General features: G+C 45.3%; 1 protein-coding gene across 1 annotated transcript in view; it reads right to left on the minus strand.

The window, feature by feature from the left end:
* Positions 1-1,343: 1,343 nt before the first annotated feature.
* DNAJC18 (DnaJ heat shock protein family (Hsp40) member C18) overlaps positions 1,344-12,136 on the minus strand; it is an 18,834-nt gene continuing 8,041 nt past the window's right edge. The window contains exons 4-8 of the mRNA XM_015411019.1: positions 11,240-11,425; positions 10,029-10,141; positions 4,106-4,215; positions 3,305-3,477; positions 1,344-1,468 (exon numbers count right to left, since the gene is read on the minus strand). Coding sequence (XP_015266505.1) covers positions 1,344-1,468; positions 3,305-3,477; positions 4,106-4,215; positions 10,029-10,141; positions 11,240-11,425 — 707 coding nt within the window. The remainder of the gene's footprint in view (positions 1,469-3,304; positions 3,478-4,105; positions 4,216-10,028; positions 10,142-11,239; positions 11,426-12,136) is intronic.

Consider the following 12,136-nt stretch of genomic DNA (forward strand, 5'->3'; position numbering starts at 1 on the left):
GAGAGGGTGGGCACACTAAACCCCCCCAGTGGGGGGGATGTCCAGCTCGTCCAGCTCGTAAGGTCGGAAGCCTGGAAAGATCTCCTCGGCATTAAAAAGCCTGCGATGGGCCAATCCGGCCAGGCGGTGGCAATGCGACGCTGCGACTCGAAGCAGTCCTGGAAAAACTGACGTCACCAAGCCAAGCCGAGTGAATGCCGTCTGGAACACGTCAAGGTCTACAGCTGAACAAAATCCCCGTCGGCTGCAAACGTGTGCGACTTGAAAGATTTCTAAGTTGTCCTCCCTTACCCACTATGAATCATTGTTAGTCCCTTGTTAATATGTGTAACTGTAAATCGCTCAGAGCCAGGAGCTCTGCAGGATTGAGCGTTTAATAAATCAAAAAATATTATTATTATTATTATTGTTCTATGTCTATGCTGGACATCACCCTGGGAACCCTTGCGGGTCAAGAGTGCAGAGTATAAACCTACAAAAAAAAAAGAACAAAGAACTGGAAAATGGAATTCAATTGTTTTTTTTAAACCCTAATTCTGCCAATGGCAAGCCACTAAAGGTAAACACTGACACCCATTCCACAGCTTTAAGGAGCATTCGTTCTTCCAAGCGGTGCTGATGACCAAAAGTCCTGGTTCACTGCCTAAGGCAGGCTCCATCCTTGAGTCCCATTCTTTGCTTAGCTCTGTTGCAAAGAGAGGGATGAATACCTGAACTGGACCGCAACGTATCACAGCCCGCTTGCAAGACTCGTTAACGATGCAGCCTTGCTGAAGCGAAAGAGATACGGGTCTGCTTGGACAGGAGTTGTATGCGAACTGCCTCAAGTTTCACGATGGAAGAAAGGCAGGGTCAAAATGCAGCAACTAAATAAATAAATAAACAGACCAACAAACAAATAGACAAATAAATAAATGGTCCCCCAGCTAAGTTTTCATAGTAAACCAGGCAGAAGAGCAGTTTCAAATGAAGATAAGAATGATCATGGGAAATGCCCAAGTAACTTAACTGATCTAATCTGGAGTGGTTAAAAAAGAAAAGAAAAGAAAGCAAGCATACTGGCCCTTGTTCCTGGGAAGTACCTGGTGGGTACCTGAATGGCTGAAATGACCAAATGACAATTACTGCCGAACGTAATTAACTCTCCTCAGAACCAAATGTCCTGAATGTATTTCAGCAATCGTTGCCGACATATGGCACAGTTCACACACGGTGAAGGTATCAAGTGCGAAGTCTATGCTCCCCGCCCCCCCCCCACCCCCGGTTAAAAAAACAAAAGAACCAAGTTGAAACTTCCTGTAGATAATATCTGAGTCTTGGCGGGACTGCCAACCTCTCGCCCGTCAGCGACTCCTTTGTAGTCCTATGATATTGGAGAGCTTTTCACAGTTCTCAAGTTGTAGGGATTCCGCCTTCTGTTTCAGTCGCTCATCTCGGTATAACTTTGCCAGATTAGACAACTCTGATTCTGAAACATAGGAAAAGGCAATGATTGTTGTATTTTTAGTCTTGTGGTGATGGATCTGTTGGGCAGGGGAAGCTCTGAGGGGTTATGGACAAATATTGAGGCACTGCAATTCAAAACATGACTTGGTAAATCAGTTCATTAACCCCTCTTGGTGGCAAGATCTTAGAATCATGGGATCCCCAGGAGCACTTTCCCCCTATCTATTACCTTAGGGCAGCGATTTTAAAAACGTATATACAAATAGGTAAAGGTAGAGGTTTCCCTTGCTCGAAAGCCAGTTGAATCTGACTCTAGGGGGCGGTGTTCATATCTTTATCCAAGCCGAAGAGCCAGCACTGTCCGAAGACGTCCCCGTGGTCATGTGGCCAGCATGACTAAACACCAAGGTGCACGGAATGCTGTTACCTACCCACTGAAGTGGTACCTATTTATCTACTTGCAATTTCTTGCTTTCGAACTGCTAGGTTGGCAGGAGCTGGAACTAGAGACGGGAGCTCACTCCGTCACGCGGCACTCGGGTCTCGAACTGCCATACAGACCTTCCGGTCTGCAGCTCAGCGTCTTAACCTCTGAGCCACCGTGGCCCCTATGTACAAATACATACAAGCAAAATTTAATTTAACTTATGGAGAGGTAAACACTAATATAACTTTAACCTGTTCTACAGAATTCAGGATAATGTTGGAAAGCAAATAGTGTATGCATTTGCAATTTAAATTCAGTGACACCATGGCTACTTCTAACACAGAAGAAAGCTGGACTGAATAGTTGGGAATCCATCTCTCTCTCTATGAACATACATGGTTGTTGTTGACGGAATTCATCGTAGTAATGTAGTTGTCTGTGAAACTTAAAAGTTACTTAATGGCATATATACTTTGGCACATATACACATACCATAAACATCTAAGGATCCTGTCGTTATCGTTCACTTCCAGGACACAGAGCTTGGTGTGGATACTGGGGGGAAGTAGACAGCAGGAGGTTTGTCTTCGTTCTTCCGTGCAGTCGCACATTGGGACTGCACATGCATAGGTTAGTTGTGGAGAAAGAACTTTCTAGCACCTGTCTTTAGGGGTGTCTTCCCTCCTGTGGTTTGGGATTTTTTGCCATTTACCCCCTCCCACTAAGCTGCGGTGGCTCAAGTGGTTAAGACGCTGAACTGCAGGCTGTGGAAGGTCGGTAGTTCAGCAGTTCGAGACCCGGGTGCCGCATGACGGAGTGAGCTCCCGTCTCTAGTTCCAGCTCTTGCCAACCTAGCAGTTCGAAAGCAAGAAATTGCAAGTAGATAAATAGGTACCACTTCGGTGGGAAGGTAACAGCGTTCCGTGCGCCTCGGTGTCTAGTCATGCCGGCCACATGACCACGGAAACGTCTTCGGACAGCGCTGGCTCTTCGGCTTTGAAACGGAGATGAGCACCGCAACCCTAGAGTCAGATTCGACTGGCTTTCGAGCAAGAGAACCTTTACCTTTACCTTTACTAAGTTTCCCAGCTCTCGGCCTCTGTACTTTGGCCACATAGTTCTGAAAAGAGTTTTGTTTGATAAGCGACTGATGGTTCACTCCAGCCATCGAATGATGTTAGAAACATACTGAGAACTACCTTCAGCAAAGTGATGTTTGTGAAGGTTCCGTGACATCACTATCAGCTAAAAGGAACTGATCATATTAATATTTGTAGGCCACCTTTCTGTGGCCACACTTTCAAGGTACCTCACAAATAAAACAGAATAGAATCATTATACTCTAAGATCAGCGTCTATCAAAATCGACACAGAGGTTTATACAGAAGTAGTCTCAAGTCAATATAGGCATGATGCTTAAGGCCAACTTACTTTGCTGTTTTTCCTTCCTGCAGTTTATCTGAACATACTCAATATATTCTTTTTCAATCTCTTTTTCAAGTTCTTCAAGCTCTTCACCTTTATAGTTATTTTCAAAGTTTTTGTCAACATAGTAAGGCACCTGCAGGTTCTGCGTTTCTCTAACAATAGTGTGTCCTAGAGTCCTGTGAGAGGAAGCAAGCAGAGAATATGGTTTTAAGGTCACTTAAAAACATAGAAATCATGCTTCATCATATGAAGATTTCCATTCAAAAGGCTGGATCCTGCGATTTGCGAGCATAAAGAGATCTACTCATGCAAGAGACAAACTTCCCTTCCCTCTCCCCACTACACCCACCATTAGAACACACAAGTCCCTTGATCTCCCAGAACTAAATTTTCCCAGGACTGGAAATGGCTTTAGAGGGAGGGGAAATAAGATCCCAGACCATCAGTATTTTCTGCTGGCGGTTCAAAGGATCCAAGCCAAAGTGTCCATCTTCTTTAAAGGAGAAAGAGACGGCCACAAGACAGGTTAGTAAAAATTCAAAATATTTACTTTCTGAAAATTACATTTTTTATGAGTGGAACTTCGCATAAATTGTAGGGCTGCGGAAAGGAGCCCCCTAATGCAAGAAGCATTTATCAACCTCCCAGGATATCTATCCATGCCAAAGAGCAACTGACATTTATATAATTCTAATGGTTATGGCTTTTCTAAAATCATAATCGTCATCAGGAAAAAGTTAATAAACAAAATTCATTCCTGAGCTAGATCGACAAAGAGAAGCAAAGACAAATGTTGGGACTTACGATTTGAAGAAAAGACTGTAGGGTGGATTAGTAGCCATCAGCTGAGTTACTACTGACACAATTATTATAATAAATATTGGCAGTAACTGAATGAATGTTGAATAGGTGTTCTGGAAATGGAAATGATGGTTAGTGAAGGACATAAGCTAGAAATGGAATAAGATCTAAATCACGCAAGTAAAAAGAGAGCTCCAAGATTTATTTTTTTTAACAAAAAAAGGTTAGTTTTGGGACTGTTAGACAGGACTGATTATGACTTAGCTTAGTACAAAACAAATATGGACTGACATTCATTTTCCAAGACTCTTTATTCTAATACAAGCCATACGGAAAAGGCTACTTTTGGATTCAGGTCAAGGTAGCTCTGGTGTTCCTTTGAGATTGTAAGAGGCAAGGGTGCTTTACTCCTTATTAATACAGTTTTCCCAATTCTTTAATAATTTCAGCAGGGCCCAGAAATGATCTACCTATTATGGGTATATCATCCTGTCTTCACAAACTCTGAATTACTGCTAGCAGTGTCCTTCATGCGTTGACTTGCTAATCATATGCTAGTATGCTAATACTGGCCAACCAGAGAATTCTAAGACAAATGTAGAGCTTAGAGACCTTTTTAATTTAAAAGATAAATAGTGCCACTATATCTTTGGTGGCTAGTAACAGGCTCTCCATGCCCACCCAAGCTCAGAGATGTTTTCATTTAGTGGATGAAAAGATGTCATTCCACTTACATGAATGAGTACGTAACCGTTTTTTCCCTATAAGAAATGGACTAGACTAGTGAAGTGCCTGCAGCTAATCTGATCTGCCGCTCCACTTTGTGCTACTTCAACACAATAACTAGATTCGAGTCCAATAACACCTTCCAGACCCAGCTGAGCTCTGAGCAGGAGCAGGAGACAGAGCTGCTAGAATGGTGAGTGTTTTTCTTTTTACTTGCTTTCAGTTGAGGAGATTCAGCTGTGGATATTGTGTGGGGGGGATTGTGTTTGGGAGTGTGTGAAAGCGATTACAGTTGTTGCAGAGTCCTGGCTGCTTGAGAGAGGAAGAGGAAGGGGCATTGTTGGACTGTGATTGACTGTAATTCAGTATTTAAGAAAGCACCTTGCCAGAGCACGAGGACGGAAGGCCGATGCCTCTGTCGCCCGGCCGAGTTTGGGGGGGTAGGGCGAGGCAGGCGACGGAAGGCCGATGCCTTCATCGGCCGGCCGAGATGGGGGGCGGGGCGGGCGATGGAAGGGCGAGAAGTCTTGGGTGTGTCCTCGGTGCAAGGAGCTCCTGGTTCTCAGGGAACGTGTGTGCTCCCTTGAGGCCAAGGTGGCTGACCTGGAGAAGCAGAGACAGTCAGCTAGGCACACAGAAAAGACTCTCGGGGACTTGTTAGCTTCGTCCCACTCTGGATCTGGCAGCCCCGCTGCTGTCAGGGAGCATGAGGGTCTAGGGGAAACAGGGCACCATGCTGAGGATAAGGGGAATGTGCCCTCAGAAGGGACCTCTTCCCCAGCTGGTGAGCGGCTCTCCTTTTGCACCAAGGAACCATCCCTGAGCAGGGTGGGAGGGGGGCTCTTGGTAGTGGGTGATTCGATCCTTAGGCAGGTAGACAGCTGGGTGGCGAACCCGCGTACTGACCGTATGGTGACTTGCCTGCCTGGTGCGAAGGTAGCGGACATTACGCGTGTTTTAGATAGGCTGGTAGATAGTGCTGGGGAGGAGCCAGTGGTCGTGGTGCATGTCGGCACCAACGATGTGGGGAAATGCAGTCGTGAGGTCCTGGAGGAGAAATTTAGGCTGCTGGGCAGGAAACTTAGGTCCAGGACCTCCAAGGTAGCCTTCTCAGAAGTGTTACCTGTTCCACGCGCAGGGCCGGAGAGACAGGCAGAGATCAGGAGTCTCAATGCGTGGATGAGACGATGGTGTAGGGGGGAAGGGTTCAGGTTTGTTAGGCACTGGGATACTTTTTGGAACAAGAGGGAGCTGTACAGGCGAGACGGTCTCCACTTGTCCCGAGAAGGAACCAGGCTGCTGGCACTTAAAATCAAAAAGGTGGCAGAGCAGCTTTTAAACTGAATATTGGGGGAAAGCCGACAGGAGATGAAAAGTCTCTGGTTCGGGTTGGCTCATCTGAGAGAGGTGAGGGGGTACCGGTTGCTTTTCTACAGGGAGGTGGATTGAAATTGTCCACAGAGGCCATGGCTGGTGACATGGACTGCCGGACAACGACTCGAGATAGCAAGAGGAAGGATGCAGGCTTAACTTGTAAGGGAAATTACAGCTGTTTCTATACAAATGCTAGAAGTGTCCGAGGTAAAATCGGGGAGTTGGAGTGCTTGGTGTCGGAGGGAAAAATAGACATTGTGGGTATTTCTGAAACTTGGTGGGATGAGGAAAATCAGTGGGACACAGTGATTCCCGGTTATATATTATATCGGAAGGATAGGGGGGGAAGGGTTGGAGGTGGGGTAGCTCTGTATGTCAGAGAGGGTATAAAGTCTAGAAAGATTGAGAGGCTAAGTGAATTGGATTCGCTTCTGGAAGTTCTATGGGTTGAAATAGGGGGGCCAAAAGGAAACTTAACACTGGGAGTTTGTTATCGCCCACCAGATCAAAAGATAGAGGAGGATTATAAAATGATGAATGCCTTAAAGATAGCAACTAGACAAAAACACTGTGTAATAATAGGTGATTTTAACTACCCACACATTGATTGGGTCAATATGTGTTCTAGTCGGGAAAAAGAGATTGAGTTTCTAGACACTCTAAATGACTGTGCTATGGAGCAGATGGTCACGGAACCTACCAGGGGAGAGGCGATCCTTGATTTGGTCCTAAGTAACACTCAAGACCTGGTGAGAGATGTAAAAGTGATTGCACCGCTTGGAAACAGTGATCATAATGTTGTTGAGTTCATCATTTGTACAAATAGAGAATTGGCCAAAAAGACTCACACAACCATTTTTAACTTTAAAAGGGGTAATTTCTCTGATATGAGGGGACACGTGGGGAGGAAACTGAAAGGAAAAGTAGAAAGGGTCAAAACAATTGGGGAAGCTTGGGATCTATTTAAAACTACGATCCTAGAAGCTCAAAAAATATATATTCCGCAGGTTAGGAAAGGCACAAACAGGTATAGGAAAAAGCCTGCATGGTTAACAAACAGAGTAATGGAGGCTGTAAAAAGTAAAAAGAATTCCTTTAAGCAGTGGAAAGCTAGTCACAGTGAGGCTGATAAAACGGAACACAGGCTATGGCAAATAAAATGCAAGTCTGAGGTCAGGCAGGCAAAAAGGGAATATGAGGAGCATATAGCAAAAAACGTAAAAACCAACAATAAAACTTTCTTCAAATACATTAGAAACAGGAAACCAGCCAGGGAGGCAGTGGGGCCCTTGGACGACCAAGGGGTAAAAGGAGTATTGAAGGATGATAGGGAAATGGCTGAGAAGCTAAATGCATTTTTTGCCTCCGTCTTCACTGTGGAAGATGAGAAGTGCTTGCCCACTCCAGAACCACTGATTTCAGGAGGGGTGTTGGAAGACCTGAGTCAGATTGAGGTGATGAGAGAGGAGGTCCTAAAACTGATAGACAACTTAAAAACTGAAAAATCACCAGGCCCAGATGGCATACATCCGAGAGTTCTGAAAGAACTCAAATGTGAACTTGTAGATCTCCTGACAAAGATATGTAATCTTTCCTTAAAATCTGCCTCCATTCCTGAGGATTGGAAGGTAGCTAATGTCACTCCCATCTTTAAAAAGGGTTCCAGAGGAGATCCGGGAAATTACAGGCCAGTCAGTCTGACGTCGATACCGGGTAAATTGGTGGAAACCATTATTAAGGAAAGAATTAGTAGGCACATAGATGAACAAAACCTATTGAGGCAGACTCAGCACGGTTTCTGTAAGGGAAGATCTTGTCTCACTAACCTGTTAGTGTTCTTTGAGGGGGTGAACAAACATGTGGACAAGGGGGATCCAATAGATATTATTTACCTTGACTTCCAGAAAGCTTTTGATAAAGTTCCTCATCAAAGGCTCCTAAGTAAGCTCAAAAATCATGGGATAGAAGGACAAGTTCTTTTATGGATCAAAAACTGGCTAGTTCATAGAAAACAGAGAGTGAGTGTAGGTGGGCAATTTTCTCAGTGGAGGGTGGTAAGCAGTGGGGTACCGCAGGGATCAGTACTTGGTCCACTGCTTTTTAACTTGTTCATTAATGATTTGGAGATGGGAGTAAGCAGTGAAGTGGCTAAATTTGCGGATGATACAAAGTTGTTCAGGGTGGTGAAAACCAGTGAGGATTGTGAGGCACTCCAAGGGGATCTGTCAAGGATGGGCGAGTGGGTGTCAACATGGCAAATGGGGTTCAATGTGGCCAAGTGCAAGGTGATGCACATTGGAGCTAAAAATCCTAAATATAAATACACATTGATGGGGTCTGAACTGGCAGAGACTGATCAAGAGAGAGATCTTGGAGTTGTAGTGGATAACTCACTGAAAATGTCGAGACAGTGTGTGACTGCAATAAAGAAGGCCAATGCTATGCTGGGGATTATTAGGAAGGGTATTGAAAACAGATCAGCCAATATCATAATGCCCCTATATAAATCAATGGTGCGACCTCATTTGGAATACTGTGTGCAGTTCTGGTCAACACACCTTAAAAAGGATATTATAGCTTTGGAAAAAGTGCAGAAAAGGGCAACTCGAATGATAAAAGGGTTGGAACAGTTTCCCTATGAGGAAAGGTTAAAGCGCTTAGGGCTCTTTAGCTTGGAGAAATGACGACTGAGGGGAGACAAGATTGAGGTTTATAAGATTATGCATGGGATAGAGCAGGTAGAGAAAGAGGTACTTTTCTCCCTTTCTCACAATACAAGAACTCGTGGGCACTCCATGAAATTGCTGAGCGGTCGGGTTAGAATGGATAAAAGGAAGTACTTCTTCACCCAAAGAGTGATTAACACATGGAATTCACTGCCACAGGAAGTGGTGGCGGCTACAAGCATGGACGGCTTCTAAAGGGAATTAGATAAGCATATGGAACAGAGGTCCATCAGTAGCTATTAGCCACAAGGTATAGATAGGAGCTCTGGGGCAAGTGATGCTCTGTCTTCTTGGTGATGGGGGGGGGGGGTTTCAACAGTGGGAGGGCTTCTAATGTCCTGGTCCCACTGGTGGACCTCCTGATGGCACCTGGTATTTCTGGCCACTGTGTGACACAGAGTGTTGGACTGGATGGGCCTTTGGCCTGATCCAACATTGGCGTTTCTTATGTTCTTATGTTCTTTAAGATTTTCAAGGTATACGTTTTCGAGAATCAAAGCTCATTTCATAGGATTCCCAGCCCTCAGGTTGCAGCAGGGGTTCCCCCACCTTTGAGGGCTTCGATCCACCCCCCAAACAGGAGGGAAACGCCACCCCCAAACAGGAACGTCACTGTGCAACGTCCCCGACGCAATGATGTCACCTGAAAATGACATCATCATGTTGCTGACGTCAGGGCGTGTGTGTGTGTGTGTGTGAGAGATGCTCTAGTTTTTGAACAAACTCTATGGTTTTGAAGGCAAAAAACCATAGAGATTTTCCCCAAAACTAGAGCATCACCCCCCAACGTCAGCAATGCAATGATGTTGCGCCGTGTGTGCTTTGCGTGTGCAGCAGAAGATTCCAGAAAGGGCGCATGGGCCCCCCACTGGCTGCCAGGTAGGACCTGTCAACCCTATCATTTCATCAGTTAACGAAGGGAGCTTTGACTCGCGAAAGCTTATTCACCGAAAATCTTGTTGCTCTTTAGTCTGCCACTGGACTTGAATCTAGGTGTCCTACTATAAACCAAGACGGCTACCCTCTGAAATTGCAATACAGTAAGAATAGGATAGGGGGAGCCTTCTGGGTCCTTATGACAGACTCCTTCTCCCAGTCACCTGTGGCCGGGTTTCCTCCTCCTCTTCCTCCTGCGTCCAAGTCCGTTCGTTTCTGGTCCGAGACGGATAACAGGGAGGATCTGCTGATATATTTGAAAACATGTGTACATTTCCTGGTTGAAAAAGAGAAAAGGAATAAAGTAGGGTATTTTTAATTTAACAAAAGGAAGTGGGAAGGGGTTTTTACCATTAAGAATCTTAGCTTTTAAAATGGTCAGAAGAGACCCATCTGCAGTATATGCCTCTGAAAGGCAAAAGATGGACACAGTCTTCTTTTACAGTACAGCTCTTCGGTTTTATTTTTAAACTACGAGCATCACCAAATCCCCTGGAGTTTATAATTGACAAAGCTAGTCGGGCATTAGCCCATATATCTCCTGCCCACATAAAAGCTGAAGTATCAACCAGATTACAAACAGTGCAATCCTAATTACAACCAGATTACAAACCAGATTACAAACAGTGCAATCCTACTGAGGACTGTACTGCCATACTACTATCTGCAGCCTTCCTCCAGAGAAACACCAGTTTAGATTTTTAAGGAAAGCTGATTTATAAAATCCTATCTTTTTCTCTCTCATGTGTATATCTGGAGTCAACTGATCCAAGTTTAAAATAGATGTTTATGCTGTTTTTTTTAGCAACCTCCATTTGCACCCGTCACTCAGAAAACAAAGTAGTCTTCTAAACTCCCTAAACTGAATCAAATGATTGTAATCCAAGGGTCCCCAACCTTTTTTGAGCCCATGGGCACCTTTAGAATTCTAACACAGTGTGGTGGGTGCAGTCACAAAATGGCTGCTGCAGGAGGCAGAGCCGGCCACAAAATGGCTGCCACAGCTTATCTTCAATCATACAGTGAAGATGCTTGTGTTGTGAGGGCAGCTGATGCCAAAGCAACATTTTTTTAAAAATCTGCAGAGCCAATCAAACCTCCAAAAGCCAATCAGAAGTCTCGCTGGGCAAAAGCCCCCCCCACCCCCCAGTTTCCAAGAACACTTGGTGGGCACCAAGAAAAGAGATGGCAGGCACCACAGTGCCCATAGGACCCCCTGCTGTGACTATTTCCAGAGGAGGAGGGGAAAAGTTTAGTATCTAGAACTTTCATGACAGAGCTTTACTTTGCATGGGGGATAATATAGGGGCAGCAGCTGTTAAAGACAGCATCAGTTGGACCGGGGGGCGGGGGGGGGGGGGAGAAGAGGACTCACCTGTTGGAAAGTGGCCTCCAAAGAACATATTGAATATTTCTTCTGGAGTGATGTCTGCTTCAAACTCCCTGTAATAGTTGTAGTGCTTGGGCTGGTTGCTATACACAGGTTCTTGTTCATCTCCAAACCGGTCGTACTGTAATCTTTTCTCAGGGTTGCTCAGAACCGCAAAAGCGGTGCCTATCGCTGCAGTGTGGAAGAGGGAGAAACAAGAAGTTACGTTCTTGCAACCAGCCATGAAGACCACAGTCTGGTCTAACGCTGGTTTGCAATAACGGCTGCTCAGAGAGTAGCGTATAATCCCTGAGGTAAAAAAGCATTACTTTGGGTTGGATTCTTGTTTTTTGGCTCCACTGGGGCCAAGTGTGCTCCTCTGGTGTGAAATGCTTACTGGTGGTGCAAAATGACCTTGTGCCACTGTAAAGCAATTCTGTAGTAGACGAATGCACACGTACCAGGAAGGGAAAGATCCAAGCCATTACAATAAACATAACCCGAAATAAGGGGGAAATGACAGAATATACTTGTCCTGAGAATGGCTGCAACAGCATACCAGTGACATAACATTTGTGTCTCGTTCTTCCTTCAAGACACCCAGGGCAGGCCCTGACCTGGATAGCCCAGGCAAGCCCAATCTCATCAGATCTCGGAAGCTAAGCAGGGTCAACTCTGGCAAGTGCTTGGATGGGAGACCTCCTTGGAATACCAGCAGTCGGGAGGTGGCAGAAGGCCTCACCCACCAGAGGTCGCCATGACTTCCAGGTGCGCACACACTCACACACAGGGCTTTTTTGTAGAAAAAGCCCAGCAGGAACTCATTAGCATAATAGGCCACACCCAACAGGAGAAACTCATTAGCATATTAGGTCACACCCCCGACAGTGCAGCTCATTAGCG

The sequence above is a fragment of the Gekko japonicus genome, unplaced genomic scaffold (genome assembly GCF_001447785.1).
Source record: "Gekko japonicus isolate JY-2015 unplaced genomic scaffold, Gekko_japonicus_V1.1 scaffold428, whole genome shotgun sequence".
In the NCBI taxonomy this organism is placed as follows: domain Eukaryota; kingdom Metazoa; phylum Chordata; class Lepidosauria; order Squamata; family Gekkonidae; genus Gekko; species Gekko japonicus.